The sequence below is a fragment of the Pezoporus wallicus genome, unplaced genomic scaffold, assembly GCF_028554395.1.
Source record: "Pezoporus wallicus isolate ANWC-B61680 ecotype Strahan unplaced genomic scaffold, APGP_CSIRO_Pwel_v1 contig_7073, whole genome shotgun sequence".
NCBI classification, from domain to species: Eukaryota; Metazoa; Chordata; class Aves; order Psittaciformes; family Psittacidae; genus Pezoporus; species Pezoporus wallicus.
The window spans coordinates 1,984,478-2,004,168 of record NW_026641326.1 but is presented as its reverse complement, the minus strand read 5'-3'; the positions used below and the strand labels follow the sequence as shown (position 1 = coordinate 2,004,168).

The following is a 19,691-nucleotide window of genomic DNA, read 5'->3' as shown; positions in this document are numbered from 1 at the left end:
CTCAAGAAGCAGGACGTATTTAACTCGGCTTTCCTCACCCCCCACCAGGTTTCCGTACTTGGGAAATCTGAAGCAGTTCTCCTGGAACCAAACAGGTAAAACTACTTATGTTGTAGGAATATTGCTAAAGGCTTCAGTTGCAAGCAAGCATGCAAATTTTGACAAATTATAATGCCAGAAAAGGTTTTTTTTTAGGTATAGGCCATCGTTTTGTTTTCTCAGGAAGTTTGATGGTTCAAAGGAGGGGTGTTTGATGAGAAGGTTGCATTACCAGAAAGGTACCTAGTCTGGTTTACAGTATATAGATATGTATATGTAAAATTAACTATAGTTAATTTAGTAACTTAGTATTCAAAGTTTCTTTAACATGATGTAAACTACTAAAAATGAGCACCCTGAAAGAGACTTAATTTTGACCATTTATTTGTGACCGCATAGTTTTCCTGCAGCTTATTATTAGTTTCTTCCAAAGTGGAGAATGTGTTCTTTTTATACTTATTTTTAAACTAAAGTTCTTCCTCTTCTCACCCCTCCCCCCAGGACTTCTACATTTTCTTCCTGCTGGCTCGATATTATATGGTCTATACTTAGTTTCCACATTTGAACTCTCAGGATCCTGTGGGATTCAGCTAAAGTAAACACACCCATTTTAGTCTGACTGCCGGTTGCTAATAGCCCTCAATGACTAATGACTCAAAGATAATCCTGAGGTTGTACAATCTAGTCTCTTAGTGGAGGTTTTACTTTTGCTAGGAAAAAGAAATCGCCCCAGAAATACAAGTATGAATTCTTTGACTATATGGTTGAATATTGTCTTGTATGCTTGAAATGTGCCATGATGCAGAAACATTAAGTGTCTTTTATGTTTATTTGTTTAATAAGTACGGAGCTCACAGGTTGCCATGTTCATGCTGCTTGTGTTTGGATTGCTACTGCAAGGAATTCTGGCTGAAAACCTTACTGAGTTCAAAAACACTCCAGAAGAGCCATTATATAGCTACAGTGCTATCAACCTGCCAGATGAGCACATTCCCTACTTTCTGCACAATAACCAGCATATTGCTGGCATCTGTCAGCAGGACTCTCATTGCCCATATAAAGTAGGTTTGCTTTTTCTGCTTAATCAAATGTAATATTGGGGTGTTCTTTTCTTGGAGTCACAGCAGTTAAAAATGGGGATGAATTGGTTTCCTTGCCAATTAGTCAGTTCCACTGGGAACTGGAATTGGGCTTTTGGTACAGAGGTCTTCCTGCATCTCATGCTGTCATAAAACTGGATTTTCTGTCTACTGGTTTGCAAGATTTGTATCCCCCTTCTTTCAGTTGTCACAGAGCTGGAATGATGATCTTCATCTGAGTAACTCTTGTGCATGTGAAAGGTGTTTGAACTAAGAACTGTTAGTAATTTCTGGGCCTGTGATTTTCAGCATGCTGTAGTGCTTTTGCAGAAGAGCCAAGAGTATAGGCAAATCAGTGAAACACTGATTCAGTCTTACTCTGTGGTTGCATGTAATTCATTTACCTGAAGCAGGGACAGTGAACCTGAGGATCTGGACTACGTGTGGCCTGGGAGCACTTCTTGTGTCTCTCAGACTGGAGCTGCTTTGCAGAGTTAAGGGTCGGAGCTGTGCTCCCCTTCTCTGGCTTCCTACAGCACTGCAGAAGACCATGTCTACAGATTTGCTTAGGGAGCAATGGTACACACAAACTGGAGCTTGGAGCACTGTACTTTGTGTAAGCTTAACTTTGTTATCTGTATCTGTCAGTGATGTGGACTCCTACCTACTGGGTCAGGAAAGGTGTTTGTCCTGGGATAGACACGTTAAAGACAAGGATAATTTTGCTGTTCGCATGTGTCCTCTTTGGAGCATGGCTGTGCATAAAGAATCTGAGTGTTCTTTCTGAAACTGAGAACAGACCAAACTGGAAGCCTTTTATGCAAGATTTATTAGCGAGAGGTAGTTTATAAGCTGACAACCAATTTAAGTCATTTTCCATTTTACTGTTGTGTAACCTGATTCACTCATTCTGTGTTACAGAAAAACTTGAAGAAGCTAAAATCCTGCTGGGGTTATGAGAAATCTTGTAAGTCAGATCACAGGTTCAGTTACCCAGTGTGTGATTATGTTGAAACTGGATGGTAAGTTTCATTTTCAAGGTATAAAAAACCCAGTGTAGCACCCACATTCAGATTAGCTGTGAAATGAGCGTTACTGTGATGTTTAGAGTTTAAAGGATGATTCTTTGTGGATATGTGTGTGTACATACATGTGTGTTTATACATAACAGATGTCTTTCAACATGGCACGAAAGATTTAACTTTCTAAGGAAGAAAATACCATTTGAAATGCTTCTTGCCACAATGTTTTCATTATTCTGATTTAGCCTTGAATTCAGATTCTGAAAATAACTGTGTATTTCCTTTCTTAGCTTTAAAAGCAGAGGGAAAAATGTTAAAAAACATTTTATACCCTTTTACGGGAGAGTAGCTTTAAATTGTCATTGATGTTTTCACTTAACAGACAGCTGGCGAATTGCTTCCTGTTTTGCATTTTACATGTCAATAAAGCAACTGGCTGGTTCTTCTGTTTCACTTTCAGCAGGAAAAATGTTATTTGTTAAAATTATTACTAGAACTGAGCAATGGACCTTGGTTTTTGTTTTTTTTTTCCCTCTCTCCTTCATATATCAGGGCAAGTGACATTGAGACAGCCCAACAGATATTCTGGAAACAAGCTGACTTTGGTTACATTCGAGAGAGGCTCAATGAAATGAAAACCCATTGTAAGCCTGCAGCAACAGTAGGTATTTCTAATAGATGTGATACTTTTCACTTGATTTTACATGTAATTTCTGTCACTGACTAAATCCTCCTGCTGCTTTTCTTAACAGGGAGATTCATCTCTGACCTGTTCTCAGTACCTTCAGCATTGCAGAGCCACAAACTTGTACATTGACTTACGAACTGTAAAGAGGAACCACGACAGGTCTCTGATTTGCTTTTGTTATAGTAAAACCAGGGGATGGCAGGGGAAGGGACTTCAGAATTTGTTTAGCAAAGTAGTGTGCTTGTTGCCATGGGCTTTACTGCTGATCAGAGACTTGTTGCTGAGCTCCTGTTGAGATCTACACCTCATGATTGCTATCTGCCGCTGCTATCAGCAGTGCAGGTTATTTAAAAAACTAAGCTCCCAGTTTTATGGAATGATGATGGGTGATTGAAATCCTCTCCTCTGATGGAAGAAACTTTTCTATGTCCTCAGTCACATCCTTTCTTGATCTTGACAGCGCTTGTAGTTGGCAGTTTGTTTTCATGAAACCTGGTCTTGCACTTCACTCTTATGTTGTGAAGACATGGGTTGTGAAATCTGAGGTGAATTTCAGTGAGGAATTGTTGTTAAGAACAAACAACCCCCCTCCCCTCAAACAACTAATGATGCTCCTGTAAGTAATCATGTAGAAATACCTAATTAAGTTACTCATTTTTGTATGTAAAAATGATTCCTAATAACATTCTGGATAGATTAGTGCTGGTTTCTAAATTGATGTGTATAACTCAAAGGACACCACTGTCTTTATTTGGGAATTGTGGGATATATGCTAAAGAAAATACTGAGGTTTTAAATGTGTATGAAGCGCTTAGCTGAATGGAGTATGTGGTTGAGATCACAGAGTACTTGTAGCACTGTTGCACAAAAGCTAATAGACTTTTATTAATTGGCATTAGATTCAAAGAAGACTTTTTACAGAAGGGAGAAATTGGAGGTCACTGCACCCTTGACGTTAAGGCATTTTTGGCTGAAGGTCAACGCAAGAGCCCTCTGCAGTCTTGGTAAGAATCACTTGTCAAGGCTGCTTCCAAGTTCTCTTAGTAATTCTTTATTCTTTTTCATTGGTGTTAGCAGCTATGTGTAAGGGATTTCATGCTGAGGAAACAGTTGTTCCTTTCTAAGGTCAGTTTGAGTATTCATATTTGATACCTTGGGTAATTACATTTATGCAAAATGTTCTGAAATATGCTATGTGTAATTGTGTCTTGCCTAATTGACAGCAGCAAATGATCTGAAAATGTCTTTTAATTTGAAATTCAAACCTTCAGGTGTTTTCTGGACAAGATGCTGGTCCTATGCCTGATCTGCTTATAGGAGGAGGCAATTGTTTTGTTGTGAAATGTCTTGAAGTTTGCACTTGTGTCCTAGTTCACACGGTCTTTGATGACACTGGGGCCACAGCAGTGCCTGGTCTGGATATACATTCACGTGGTGCTCCTAAGGAGCCTGTGTTTGAAGTGTGAAATGGGCAACAGTCAACAGGCTGAGTAGGAAGTGCAGAGGGTCCTTTGTAGTAGGTGATGAAGTATCACAAGTTGCATGTTAGCACTTCAAAGCTGCATTGCCAGTTAATTGATGACACTTGGAGGAGTTGAAGCCATTAAGGTCTATATAAGAATTCATTTTTATTCTTTTCTCATGTTGCTCATTTTTTTCCCGCTCTTTTTGCATTGTTGGTCAGTTTCAGTTAAGAATAGCGGCACTGGAGGAAAAGACTTTTCTTTTACCTGCTATTGTCATCTCAACTGCTCATCCTTGTTTAGATCCAGGAATAATAAATACTGCATCTACGTTCATTATTCTGACCAAAGCATGAAGATCTTGCTGAAGTGTCTTTGGCAATGCAGATCAAGTTGCTTATACCCACAGATCTTGGCTCTACGGCTCTTTGTTATATCTCTACTGCCTTGATTTGTAGATCAAAAACGCTGTTCACTCCTGAGATCAAGGGTGGTGTTTAACCTCTTGAAGCTTATAACCTGAAGAACCTTCCATTACAGTTTCAAATCATTTTAATTGTCAGACTCTATCAGTTTTCAGCAGCCCTGTTAAATCAAATGGACTGGATGAACAGTTACTAAATCTTAGATGTACTTAGATGAAGTACATTTGTTTAAGTATGTTAATGACAAAGCATGTTCTATGTGATTAAATCTTTGTAGGTTTGCAGAACTCCAGACATTTACTGCATTAAACTTCAGGCCTCTAGAAGATGGGAAGTGTGACGTTGTTATTGAAAAGCCAACATACTTCATGAAATTAGATGCAGGTAATTGGTATCTTCATGCAGTAAAAATAGCCCATATCCATCTTGCCCATCTACATTATGCCTTTAAGTTCATTTGTAATATATTTTTATGTTTGAAAAATGATGTGATTTTTTTAATTCCCTTTTTTTTTCCTGTAGTTCCATTGATGAACTTGAAAGCTGAAATTTAGAATTTTTACATTTCCCCACAAATGAATAAAATAAAATTAAACAAAAGAGAAAAAGTTCGTGCCACTTGTCTCACACATTCTCCTGGCTTTGTTTTGGCATTCTTTTACTTGATGTACAGAAGATTCTTTAGCATAGCCTTTGATTTAGGCAGTTAGGTTTTATACCATGGAACATAAGCATGGGTATATGTGTTTTGTTGTAAGTGTTCAGGAATTGAGGATTCTCTGTGTATTGAGTGTTATGGAAGAGGAAGTGATATTCAGAGAGGGGCAGCACCTAAGCATCTTTAGGAGCCAGCCTTTTTGTTCATGCAGCATATTCTGCAGATATATGTTAATGAAAGAGGATGTTCAGCATTTAGACATACAAACAAGCTGCTGTAGGTAAACTGTGGTTAAACTGGATAGCTGCCTGTGATACACTGCAGCTGTGAACTGCATTACCCCCCCTTTCCCTGCAAGCCAGTGTCTTATATTTTAAGCAAAGTTGCTGCAGGCCTCTGAGCAGTTACTGGGGAAGCGTTGCTGGGCTGTCAGTTTGTACCTTTGAGCAGGCTGGTCTAGGTGTGACTTGGGAGGCGATTGTGCTCAGCTCCGTTGTTTTAGGGGAGGCAGGGGACATTGCAGTGTGAGCAGTAAAGGCAGCTGATTCCTGTCATAGCAGCTCTTTTTGGTCAGAAGCTTAGAAACAGGGACTGTGTACACATGGTTCCAAACCTGAGATCTGGTCTTCACTACCAAGAAAACTGGACTATGTTAGCTCCTCTGTTTCATGGTAGTTTTTATGCTCCATGGTCTTAAGGTATTAGCTTAAGAAACCAAGAATGAATGAGAATGCTCTGAGAAGAAAAACTGAGGAATTACTTGGGCTTTGGCTCATGTGTAAGTACAAGTTCTATCTTGTAGTCCTGCAGACAGAGCTTCCCTTAAGCCTAGTAAAGCAACACTAAGATCAGTGCCGAGGGGCTGTTTTTAGTGTTTCCTGTATGTCTAACTAGCTATTGTTAAAGGAGAAGTTGCTTTCTTATACTTCAGCAAGCAGCTGCAGACTGTAATGAGAAATAGCTTGTGAAACTATTTTTCTTATGCTGTTTTTTGCCACTCTTCTATTTCCCTGTACTTTTTAAAAACAGGTTTAAAAAGGTTTCTTACCTCAATTCCTTCCCTTTGGAAGTTTCCCTCTTTAGGGTGTATAAAAAGCATTCAGTCAGAAGCAAGGGAAAAGTAATATAAAATGCAGGACACTAATAAGGAACAAATGCATGAACTAGTTAAAAGTGGAGGGAGTAATGTGTATTTTGCTAACAATTCTTTCTTTTCCAGGTGTTAATATGTATCATCACTTCTGTGATTTCGTCAATCTTTATATCACACAGCATATCAATAATTCCTTCAGTACTGATGTCAACATAGTCATGTGGGACACCGTAAGTCATCTGTGGTTCTAATGTGTTTGCAATGGATTGTATTTCTGCTTTATAGAGACTGAAGATTTTAGTAGCCAGTCCTTAGCTTTCTTGTGGGCTTAGCCATGTGGAACTGGTAAGTTTTTGGATCCTGTTAATACAGGTGCATAAACAATACTTGGGGAACAGACTTTCCACAATAAATCATGTGCTGTTTGAACACTACTTCGTAGCTCATCTTTTGCTAGTACATAATTATGCCTTTTTTTGGTGTGATCTCAAACATAACATGACCTGTATTCCCAGTACGTGGCTTTTGAACATTTCATGCTGTTTTCTGTACGCTTCTTTTCTCTGAGAGTTTTGAAGTAGCTTTACTCAAAACTTTCTTCTGTATTTAAAAAGAAAAGCTGCCTGCCATCTTTCTGAATCAGTAATATGCAACCTGTAATGGAGAAAACAACCAAATTAAATCCTTGTATATATATATTAAAACAGAGTATAATACTTAATTCCTTTAAATAGCCTTCTTGCAGTTGTTTCTCTCAATCGCCTCTTAAGATGTCACGATGACATATAAAAGAAGTTTTTAAGTAGGGCTATTTCTGCTGTACTGCTGATTTGAAACCATGACTGTTTAATACTAGTTTTACTGGCCAGTATTTAAGGTGTTAAACTAAATAACAAACTGGGGTTAAACTAAATAACAAACTAGGCAACTTGAAATATGCCACATAACATGTGTAATAGGGACCAGAAATAGCACAGTTCCAGACTATGGTATTGTCCCCCACCTGTCTTGTTCTCATAAAATCCTAAGTTTTCTTTCTGAGTATTTACTGGTAGGACAACTAATATTCAGCAGAAAACTGCAGATATCCCCTGCTCACTATTTAATGAGAAACCCAGAAGTGACCCCCTTTTCTAATTGTCTTACATTTTGAAAGCTAAAATAAATGCACTTGCCAGAAAAGCAGGCTCTCTAGATGTTATGCAGGGACCTGTTAATCTGGCTCTGATACCTTTCTGAAAAAGTCAGATGTCAAATGCATTGTGAAGCAACTTTTGGTCTTGTAGCACACTGTTGAATCAAATAGCTCTTTCAAATGTAGCATTCAAAGTATATGTCACAATGCTCTATCATTTTAAGAGTCTTCTAACTCATCAGACTGCTTGAGTTCATTACCATGTACAACCAGATGATGGCACCAGCTAACTGCTGCTGAACTGTCCATGCTGATTGAAAGATGGTCTTGAGCTTATTAGTCATTCCCTCTTTTTCTTTATGTAATTAGATTTGGCCGTACACATTTGAAATTAAGACTATGAATGATCGCAGGTGATCTTCCAAATTACAAGTAGAGACTTGATTTTCAAAGCTGAAAGTATTACTTTCCAACCTTACCTGCTCTCTTTAAAAATGCTTTTACAAGCATTGCTCTCCTGCTCTTGCAGAGGCAGCCTGCAAGCCAACACCCAGTGGATTTCCTACTCATTTTCTGCTTTGTTTAACTCTGGCTAAACAAAGATTAGGTCTCTACTTCTAATCTGGAAGATCATCTGTGGTCATTTGTAGTCTTAATTTCAAATGTGTGTTTCCACCCAACTTTCCACATAACTTTCCAAGTAGCCTGAACCAGCTCCAGAGTCAAAAGGAAGCTTTAAGTGAGAATCTGCACCAGGACTACCAAGGTGATACTTAGTTGCATTCAAAGAACAAGATATGGTGACTCTTGGCCCTTGGGTGTGTAGGAAGTGTTACAAACTTGAAGGCAAGAGCCCCTACTGCTGGGCCAGTGTTGTAGGAAGTAGATGGTTCTTAAAAGACCTTTGCTGCAGAGGGGGGAATTTTTATACTGCCCTGTAGAGAAACTTCTCAGTAGCTTGTCAGAGTAATGCAAAACATAGTTTCCTGGCCATTTCTTACATCAAATCAGTTAATTTCCTTCAATTTGTGATCCATATACAATATGCAAGTGACAGTCCCAAAACAGAGGCAAAGGTGAAATAGGCTCATTGTGACTTTTGACTTCAAACATTACTGCAGCACTTGAATTCCCAGGTGTTTTTTTCAGTCTCGGGAGTTGAGGTTCATGCCTTTTACCATCCCTATGTGGCTGTTAATTGAAATTTAACTTGTGTTCTGTTGTGTCTGAGGAAAGTAGCAGGTACTTCTTGTTCCCAACTCAAATTCTAATCCACTGCTTGAAAACTTGTCTAGATTGCTAATTTATAAAAGCATTTTATTAAGAATTAACTACCTGACAGGTAATTAGAGTTAACTACCATTGTAAATGCAGGCTTTGGTGTTCTGTAATGTCTGTTCTGTGCTAAGCTGTCTCTGGTCCCGTGGTGGTGACTAGGTATAATAACTGTGTATTAAAACTTGTATACAGAACTTGTAAATCATGAAGAGAGTTTTCATGTGCATTTATATATTAATTATGCCCTTATGTTTTTTCCCTTTTTTTCCTAGAGCTCATATGGCTATGGTGACCTGTTCAGTGAGACTTGGAAGGCATTTACCAACTATGAAATAATACACTTGAAAACCTTTGACTCTAAAAGGGTATGGAATTTTATATTCTGTTTTCATTCAGTCATTAGGTAGCAAATAGGACAGCTTCTCAAGCTGCTTGTGGATATGGGTGTTTCAGAAAAAAGCATTAATACCTTTCATTTAATACCTTTCATTAAAGTAACCGTTCATTCAGAGCTCATTTTAGTCTCCTAAAGCCTGCCTTAAACTCTTTACTCTCTAACTGGTTTTCTTTATTTCATTCATGTTTGTTCTATCTTGGGGTGTTTTTTTTCACCTCTTCCCACACTTATATCCTAAGTGAGGGCTCTTTTGGGATCAGGGTTGTCTTTGTTCTATTCATTTGCACAATCAAGGAAGTGAAGGTGCTCTTGACAGAAGCATGTAATTGCTATCTCATTATAAGCAGTGATCCCACTGAATGAGCCTGGAATGTGCCAGCGGAAGGTAGCAGTGCAGTGTAACTTCTTGTGATCTTCCTTCGCAGGTATGCTTTAAAGAAGCAGTCTTCTCATTACTGCCTCGAATGCGATATGGCTTGTTTTATAACACACCACTGGTGAGTCTTTTTTATCTCTCCACTGTGTTAACTAGGTGCATGTGTGACAGTATAAAATCTGAGCTAATGAATCCCTCAAGTATCTAGCTGAGTTACTATGCCATGTACTGCATTGAAGGTCTGTGCAGCTCCAAATGAGATGCTCTTCCCTAAAGATTAGAATTTTGAAGTTATGTTAGCTGGTTGATAGTAACTGCTTGTATGCAATGTCCTGTGTCACAGCTCATGAGATGTGTTATTATTCCTCTTTAATGGGTGGGCACTGTGAACTTACTGGTATTTTTGCAGAGCACAAGAGCTTGCACAGTGACAGACTTTCCTGAGGGTATTAGCTTATGCATTCAGGCTCTAACACTGTAGAGAGAGTTGTGCTTCTTCCTAAATGGAAGTCTCACTTGCGTTACAATGAATACTGCCATGTTTAGCACAGTGCATGATACTGGGTTTTTGTTTCACAAGAATGGCGAAAGACTGGTCACAAAGAGGTTTTTCTGAGCAAAATAAATTTTTGCATTAACAATTGCTTTTTTTAAATTTCAGATCTCTGGCTGTCATGGTACGGGGCTGTTTAGAGCATTTTCTCAGCATGTGTTACACAGATTAAATATCACACAAGAAGGACCCAAGGTATGGTAACTGAATAATAAAGTTGTAACATGGAGCTGATGGCTTTTACCAGAGAAATAGCATTAGCCAGCTGGACCCAGTGGGGAAATAAGAGCATATTGTGAACTTCTTGTCCTTTCCCGTGATGCTTGTGATTTTTTTTTTCCAGTCTATCAATCTGTTCTGTGAAGGCAAACACTTGTGTATGTTTGTGAAAGTTGCCTTCGTGTCTTATTTACATAGGACAGACTTTAGAACATCCTCCTTCCAACCCTGGGATCTCTTCCCAGTCTCTATTCTCTGGTCCCAAGGCCTTTGTGTCCTTCCTAGTTATGCAAGATGTGTGGCACATGGTCTCTTCTGGAGCAGACTGACAAGGTGCTGTCCTTGCAGTCCAGCAAGAGGGGATCCCACTGAGCAATGCAGTGAGCTTGTTCCTCATAGAATCATAGAATAGTTAGGGTTGGAAAGGACCTTAAGATCATCTAGGTCCAGCCCCTCTGCCATGGGCAGGGACACCTCACACTAAACCATGCCACGCAAGGCCTCGTCCAGCCTGGCCTTGAACACTGTCAGGGATGGAGCATTCACAACCTCCCTGGGCAACCCATTCCAGTGTCTCACCAATCCTTGTAGGTACTGCTGAGCTTGGATCAGAGAAGGCAGTGGTTGAATCTAGTCCTGACCCTTGTCCAGTACCATCTCTCTGTCCATCTCTCTTGCACCCACTGTTAGTCTCGGCAAATTGTTGCAATGGCTGCATTGGTAGATACAGCAGTTCTGAGCTTCTAGAAGTGTTTGCTAGAGAGTAGCCTATGTATTATCGCTGAGGGGCACACATTCAAAGCACTACACAGGCATTTAGTTATGCTTCTCCTGCTGATGCTAATGGGAGTCATGCCGTTAAATCTCTTTATTTCACTTGGAACACTTACCCCTATGAGTCCAATTAATTTAAAGAGGAAAAAGGAGGAACTGTTACAGAAGTAAAATATTTTTTCCCAAAGATTGTGTGCACAAGCCATCTTAAAAGCTGCTTCCCTACTTTAAAAAACTTCTGTATAATGAGTAATACAAAGGCTCTTTTGTACTGAATAAAACAAATCTTTCAGAAGATGTTTTATTCTTTGTTAATAGTCAGACTTTTGCAAAGTTTTTGACACTTGACATCTGTTGGAAAATACGATGTGAATTTTAAGGTGGTTACATCATCTGTTACATGGAGAAGGGACATGTTATGTTGCTCAAATAACTACCAGAAGTAAATATGGAAGTGTTTGGAGTCTGCCTCATAGCAGTACACTGAAGCTCCTTTCTTTTTAGGATGGGAAAATCCGAGTCACAATACTTGCACGCAGCACAGATTACCGGAAAATCTTAAACCAGGATGAGGTGGGGTCCCTTTTATTTTTAAAACATTTATCAGAAGTTGTATTTTGCTCATTGAATTGATTTTTTTTCTTTTTTCTAGGGGTGTAGCCAAGACATCTGTCTGCTGACAAATCTTAGGCAAATATGTTCATTGCTAATATTAATTTCTTCTACTATGTCTTCTAGCAAGTCTCTGTTTCTGTATACAAGACACAGAACCTTGCTGCCCTTTTTTAAGTATCCAATAGAAGGCTACAGATGTAATACTAAAAGCATTTCCCTTTAACAAACAGGCACTGCAGAGCTGCTGATAAAATTAAATTATTTCACTTTCAGACTATCTCGTGTATTTATAGCATCCCCAGTACTGACGACTCTAACAAAAACCTTTGTTATGCTTGCAGATTAAAATGCAGAAGCTATTGTATCTGAGTATGTGCATTCAAAACTTAATGAAATTTCATATTGATTCATGTTTTTGAATCATACAACTTAGTGGGCTTGTGGTGTAGCTTCTCTTATGGTAAAATGATAAAATCTAATGTTTTCATACCTGTCTTCATTCTTAGCTGTTAGTGCCTGACAAAAACGAATTGGGATTATCATTCCCCACTGTATGGGGGGAGAAATTGAGGCCTGTTTGATGCAATAGCTTAGTGGTAGAACAGGCAGCTTGCAAATGGCTAGATGTGTGCCTTATCTGCTTGACTGTCCACAGAGCTACATGTATTGTGTTTTCTGGTGATAAGCACATGACAGAAAGGGAGACGTTAGTCCTACCTTTACTACACTTTTGTAAGAGAAAGAATACTTGACTCTTTCTCTCTCTACTGCTGGCTATGGATTGGTGATTTACAGAAAGCCATTTTAGGTTGGAAAGCCTGGCTCTAACCTGGTTTCACTTCTCATGTGTACGAGTCTGACCTAGTAAGGTATTTTTGAAAATCCTTCTTAGCTACCAATTTGCTTCTTTAGGTATTGGAATATATTTTGGAAATCCAAGCACATCTTCCCACTGCTCCTCCTAGTCTGAGTGGTTTAGGATTGGGTCTTGGAGCATGTAAAGCTCAACAGAAGCTCTCTGTGAGAGTGCAGGATATCTGCATCTGCTCTCCAGGGGTTGCTCTGTCAAGAATAACTTGTGTATCTTAGGTGGGAAGGCACAAGAGGAGGGGAACTTCTACTTTATGTGGCAGTGACAGTATGTTCTGTCTCGCTCCTTTTCATTCCCTGCTGGGCAGGAGGAGTGTGTAAGATAGTCAGGAGTGCAGGGGAGGAGTTCATTGAAGATCACCAAATCATTGTCTTTTTATTCTCTTCCTTAGCTTGTGAATGCTTTGAAAACAGTATCAACGCTGGAGGTCAAAGTGGTAGACTACAAATACAAGTACGTAAGTTGACAGAACAACCTAGTGTGATCTCATGCTGCCTATTGCTGAGGAAAGCTGTTTGCAGGCAAAGCTGTATGTGCCCCAGTGTCTAACCTGTTAAAAATCCAAGAACTGGAAAGAAAGGAAGAATGTCATTCAGGGAGTGGTGGGTGAACTAGTTAAACACTCCCATCCTGTGATGCACTGCTTAGGAATGAGTCTCTAGGGTTCATAGGCTCAGGTTAAAGCTACTATGTGATGAACAAGTTTGAAATCACTTTTCTTCTTGTTTCCTCCCCTCTCCCCAAACCAGCTGTGTTTCCATCACTCTGAATTTGCTAATGCCCTGCAGTAACTATGGGTCCAACAGGGATTTCTCTTGTATGAAAGTAGTGTTTTATATTATATGACTGTTAGTTTGGTAATGAATAATAACTGAGCTTATTTGCTGCTGTAGTAGCCCCTGAAAACACCACTTGAGGTCAGTTTGTGATGCTCAGTGCAGTAGGCACTGTGTCAGCAAGAAATGGCTTGAAGAAAAAGTTTCCAAGTGATGTATGCCTGTGCCAAATGACAGCAGCTCCCATACACTCAATGATGCTGTCATGGGTCATGCAGGAGGCATGAGAAACTAAAGCTGCACTGAGAGATGGGTGTTTTGACCAAAGCAGTGACAATGTGAGGGAGTCAAGAGTTGCCTCCAATTCCCCTGTCAATGAAGGCACTTGAGCACTATAATAAGAAAAGGGGTGGACACCACTGAGAAGCCATCTAGGCCATCCTACTTGAAAGCTTGGCCAAGTAGTACTTCCACAACTCCCATGCTTGTCAAACTGTGTGTAGTACCCTTCGGTATTGCAGATTTCCACAGCTCTCCTGTGGCATCACTGTCATGGTTAGGAGGGTTTCCCTGATGTCTGCCCTTGTAGCAGTTTAAGTAGCTAAGAGCCGTGTTGTTTAAGCCAGTTTCTTTCTACTGTCTTCCAAATAGTCAGGGGACATTATTCTCTACCTTTTCAATGTATGAACTGTTCATACCCAAATGAAGCATGTTGTAATTTCCCTTTGCTGTTGTCAGTCTCTCTTAACAATCAAGTGTCTTTAGTCCATTTCCTTGTGCACTCAGGGAACACCTGGTCATATAAAGAGAATGCTTTATTTGGAGTTTACAGGCAAATGATGAGAGAGAGTGACAGTTCCAGGAGCTGAAAAAAGCCTGGTCTCCTTATTTCTTCTTGATGCACTGTGCATAAGTTAAGGTTGGATATCTACATCTTTAGGCAGAATCCTGTGATACGATTATGAATTGTGTACCTCTACATTACATTAAAAAAGTTTAGGTCTTTTATGTTGAGTTGTTGGGGGGGGTTTATAGGAGGTGATGGCTCTTTTTTAAAAAAAAAAAAAAGTAAAAATCCCCAATCTTGAAAAAACTTTAAAGAAAACCCTCAAATTTTTGGAAAACTCTTGTGAAGTTTTGAAACATGCCTGCATTTGTTTTAATTCTGTGCTGAGTTTTTGTCTGGATGCAGCATTTATGATTCTTGGTGTTGTTCCTTGAAAAATCAATTCTATCTTTCAGCATTCCCTTAAGTTAATTTTCTTCTTTCTGCATGTCACTGACTCTTGCTGAGATGGGCAGGCATGCCAGGTCACCATCTTTGTTGTGTTGTCTGCAGGGAACTTGAATTTTCAGAGCAGTTGAGGATTACCCACAACTCTGATATATTCATTGGGATGCATGGAGCTGGACTTACCCATTTGCTGTTTCTACCAGACTGGGCTGTTGTTTTTGAACTGTAAGTTTGTTTCTCTCTTTCCCCCCTATTACACAACTGCTTATGTCTGTTCTTACGTGTTAATGAAGCACTCTTCCTTGCCTGTATTTGACTATCAATGCTTGCCTTAGGTGCTCACCCAGACTTCATTTTTGGCAGCCTCCTCTTCTGGGGATTGAAAGTGAGGAAGCTTTGATTACAAAGTATAGTGTAACTATATCATACAGGTTTAGTCTGTGATTTCTTAAGATGCTGTGGTATAAATACAGTGCAGCCTGGTCAACAATCATGGAGGTTAAATGGCAAAAAGCAAGAAAGCCTCAGTGGTCAGATCCTGCCCAGTGAGTCTGAAATATAATAGTATTTTGGTGACCCAGGTAAAACTGATTGCATGAAGTACATGCCCAAGGCATTACAGATCCCACTGAGGGTTATTTATATACTCCTTTCTGTGCTCAGGACATGAGCACCAGCTTGCTGGCCAAGCTCAGCTGTGTGTCATTCTCTTTTACCTAAACTTCTCTAGTAGCTTCATTTTTAAATGTACTTTGTTATAAATTGTGGATGTTAACAGGCATTCCAGTTCTATAGAACGAAACAAAAATATAGGATATTTGTCATAAGAGCACTGAATTATCTGTCCTGGGAAATTCTGCTTGAAGCCCCTTGTTTTCAGCAGAGCAGAAACTGTCCATGGCTTCAGTGCCTTAGAACTGGACAACAAATATTTTGGCTTGCAGGTTTTTTTCCTGTTCCACCCTGGTAAACTTCAGCACAATCTCTGTAGATAAATATGATTTTTTTTATGCCTGTCCCTAGATACAACTGTGAAGATGAACGTTGTTACCTGGATTTGGCAAGGCTGAGAGGCATTCACTACATCACTTGGCGAAAAAGGAATAAAGTATTTCCTCAAGATCAGGTAATGATGGCCACTGCTGAAGGGTGGCATGCTGTAACTTGAAGCATTTAACATTTAGCTTCCTTCACCTATCTACGTTACAATATTTGAAATATGGTTTTCATTCTTTACACCAAATTAACTTCCCTGTTGTGATTAAGAGATCATTTATATTAATGGCTGAGGGAAGAAGAGAAATGAAATGAATTGGCCATTAATTCAAGCCATCCACAGCATCTCTTACGCAGTTACTTTGCTGACTCTTTTGCCTCAGCAGATAAGAAATAATAAATTAAAATGGCAGATGCTCAAGTATTTTTCTTGCTTTTTTAATGGAAGATGTTTTTTCCTATCTAAAAGGCCTTATTTCATTTTCCAGGGACACCACCCAACACTGGGAGAGCATCCAAAATTTACGAACTACTCCTTTGATGTGGAAGAATTTATGTACTTGGTGCTTCTGGCTGCAAATCATGTTTCACAGCATTCCAAGTGGCCGTTTAGGGTAAAACATGATGAACTCTGAATTAGGTTTCTGACTGAAATACTATTTTTAAATAATGCTCCATAAAGCTATTGTAACAACATAAAGCAAAATGCTGGTGTGAAACGTGTAAACCTCTGCGAGGGAAATAGCCTGTTATTAGTCCAACCACTTCTTAGCACCATAGCTTATCTTTATAATCCCTCTCTTTACTTCGGGGAGGTTTTTCTATGTAAACTATTTTTCAGAACTCTTTTTTGGGGTTTTTTTGCTCTGTATTTTTTCATTCCAAATTCTAAAATACTTGTCTTTGTATAAAGATTTGTCCATCCATTTCATATAAGGTTTTCTGGGGTAGATACTGATGTTGTAATGATTTATGCCTACCATTATGTGACAAAATGCTAGAGGATGGATAGTTACATAGAGATGGAGGGACTAAACTGAAAGACCAAGCTATAACTTTGTTGCAGTTTTTATTCTGGTGTCTCAGTGTAGTCTCTGTGGGCATGAAATAGTCCTGTCAGGCTCCTCAGGTCATCTTTTTTAAGAAGCTAGATGTTTTTATACTGTAGGTCTGTACCTGTAAGTAAAAATCAGAATAGGAATTACACTTCCCAGTGTGTCATTTGCAACTGAGTTACATGACGTAGTTGTTCCAGGCTGGTTTGTTAGTTCCTTTCTATCACCATCCATGTCCTTGCTGTGCTTGCCCCTGTGTTGTTTCTAGGTTTGAAGATCTTCCTTTGTAAAATAGTGGTTGTAAGAATGAAGTGGTTAAGTAAGCTTTAACTTTTGTTGTTTGATTCAACAGACACTGAAGAATTTTATTTCAAGTTTTGAAACAGTTTCAGCTTAGAAAGCAGTCCTATGTTTGTGCATTTAAGTATAAACTTTGACTCTTCTCCCTGTAGTTTTAAATGCTAAAATATAAGAGGCCTCCTCAGTAGGTTTAGTCAGTCTCCTGTCTCAAAGCAGGTACGTCTTTTCCAAAGTGAATACTTAAAACTTCAGGTGTTTCCTACTTCATCGCATAAAACAGCACTCTGCAATGGAAAACCTGAGCAAATTGGAGTAAAACGTGAGTCTTTTCTCTGATCCTAAAGGGAATCAACTTCTGTTTTTTCATGACAAATGATAAGATGTAGAGGGTGTCTTTCAGCTGCAGATGGAAGGAAATGAAGTCATGAGGAACCTTGTTCCTAGAGTCATTAAAAGCCTGATCTGTCAATATTCTTGTTTTCTCAGAATGGTGAAGAGTCAATCTAGAAAACTTTTGAAAACGCTTCCAAAGCCAGTAGCATAGTTCACATGGTTCATAGTTTAGAGTGAAGGAAATACTAAGCCAAAGCCAAGTTCTTTGTGAAATTCCCCCAGAGTTAACATGCTTCTGCTGGAGGGGGCAGAAAAAAAGGGACTAGTGCAGTTGTTTTAAGTGGGGCCAGAAGGATGTGTGGAATCACGTTCAGTGAGACTAAACAGAGTTCTGTGTTATGGATTTTTTTTGGGAATGTATTCCTGTGATAGGCTTGCAATATAATGATACAGTCTCAGTGGCTTGAAGCAGAGCATACCTTTGTATGCAAAAGCAAGATAGTTACTGTAAATGTAAACATTTCACTGGTGTAATTGTAGATATAATTGACTTCCATTCTCCAGCAGTCCTAGGCAGTTTCACAGAGTGTATGTACATTTGCTGACCTGCCTATACTGGTAAAGCTCGTGTTACTATAAGTGTAATTCATACAGATTTCTCACAACCCTAAGCAGTGCATAGGAGAAGTTAGGTATAGCTGATACACAAGATATTCTAAGGTATCTGGTGCAATTCTTAGTGTAGTGCATTGTTTTACTGATGAATAAAACTGTTTAAAGAACCATAGAAGCAAAATTGCACTTCTTGACATGGGAAAAAAAGACAGCCCTTGAAATACAGTTTCCTGTATTTGTGTGTGTGTGTTTGGGGTTGCTTTTTTTACCTTGTGGGATTTTGAAAGAAAAAATGTATAAAACTGAAATTAGTGAAATGTCTGAGTTTGAATGAAACCAATTCAAAATAAAGACATTTGACTATGAACTGTGCACAGATATTTGATAACTTTTTAAAATAAAAAGCCTTTATTTAAGAAACAAGTGTAAAACTTTGTCAGGTTTTAGAGGCAAACATTTGAAACACTGTTATTGCATAGAGTTATGTGTATGCTTTTCCCTGCTGTGACAGGCTGGTGTTCTGAGGTCCAAACTGATACTCAGGTTTATTTACCTGGTAGTCTCTCAGAGATAACTCTTTCATCTTGCACTGCTTTGCCGGCTTTGTTTTCAGGCATTTTAAGACTGGGTTGTGAAAACCTTTGTGTACATTCAACTTCCTGTGCTGCAGATGATGCTGCTGAAGCCAGTGTGTGGATGCAGGCATGTGCTTGGATCTGTACAGAAGCAGCTAATGAAGAGATTCTCTTTCAAGTGGTGTTAGGACTCACTAGAGCAACTGGTCAAACATATGCCTGAAGGTGCTAAGGAGAGGCTGTGGGGACTTAATCCAAGGGTGAAATATTCTGCCAACATTCAACACTTTCAGCAAATTTGAGTGCAGCGTCAACAGTTGATGGCCAACATACTCCAGCCTTTATGGCTTAACATTATTGGGATGAAAATACTATTTTGGTTGATTAGCTTTACAAATAGTCACAAAATTATCTTGGCAGCAGCAGGAGGTTTGGTTGGATTAGTGGGATTTTGCCAATAAATCCTGAGGGACGGTTTGGGTAACAGCAAAGATCTGGCTTGTGACTTTCGTAAAGAGGGTCTGAGCCTGGAAATTGGAATTTGAAGGATCCAGGAGACTTTTGGGCCACTTGTTCTTTAGGCAGGGTATAGCTCTGGATTGCATTTTCCTAACAGACCATAGGCATCTTCTTCCTTGCTACTTTTGTTTTGTGTTGTTTTTTCTTTGTCTCTCCAGTTCACTTAAGTTTAGAGTCCATGTTTAACTGGCACATTGTCATCATCGTGAGGAATTTAGTGTGGCTTAATGAACGTTGCCAATCCCGAATGCTTACAGGATTGCCTGTGTTTCATGTACAGTGTAACCTGAGAGCTGAATTTGAAATAAACCTAAATTTATGGAAGCACACAGTGTCGTTCCTTTTTACATCAGAAGTCTTCGAGATGTATTTTCAGTTTTCGCTTTGTGAAGTTCTGTGGAAGTTGGGTGAGTGTGAGAAATGGTTTGTGGTGGGGAGGTGGAAAATCAGGGTTATTAATCTGAACGGTACAACTATAAATATTAAGGCAATATATTTTTAAAAGCAATTAAATAATAATGAAGTGGTTTAATTCTTGCTGTTAATCTTACCACTTGTACCATTACAGAGATAACTCAGGGTTTAGAATGTCTCTTAATATTT

General features: G+C 39.1%; 1 protein-coding gene across 1 annotated transcript; it reads left to right on the top strand.

The window, feature by feature from the left end:
- On the top strand, positions 1-18,423 carry EOGT (EGF domain specific O-linked N-acetylglucosamine transferase). The gene is made up of 16 exons (XM_057422992.1): positions 1-95; positions 883-1,100; positions 2,040-2,140; positions 2,693-2,801; positions 2,893-2,987; positions 3,728-3,832; positions 4,994-5,100; positions 6,594-6,697; positions 9,153-9,245; positions 9,703-9,774; positions 10,315-10,401; positions 11,704-11,772; positions 13,077-13,138; positions 14,801-14,920; positions 15,719-15,821; positions 16,180-18,423. The coding sequence occupies exons 2-16, from the start codon at positions 903-905 to the stop codon at positions 16,324-16,326; spliced, it is 1,572 nt and encodes a 523-aa protein (XP_057278975.1). The 5' UTR covers positions 1-95; positions 883-902; the 3' UTR covers positions 16,327-18,423.
- The last annotated feature ends 1,268 nt before the right edge of the window (positions 18,424-19,691 follow it).

Bases quoted from the DNA above. Each gene is read 5' to 3' on its own strand.
- EOGT (XM_057422992.1), top strand. From the start codon at position 903: ATGTTCATGCTGCTTGTGTTTGGATTGCTACTGCAAGGAATTCTGGCT. The intron at 2,141-2,692 runs GTAAGTTTCATT...TTCATATATCAG, and splicing joins GATTATGTTGAAACTGGATG to GGCAAGTGACATTGAGACAG. The intron at 5,101-6,593 runs GTAATTGGTATC...TTTCTTTTCCAG, and splicing joins CTTCATGAAATTAGATGCAG to GTGTTAATATGTATCATCAC.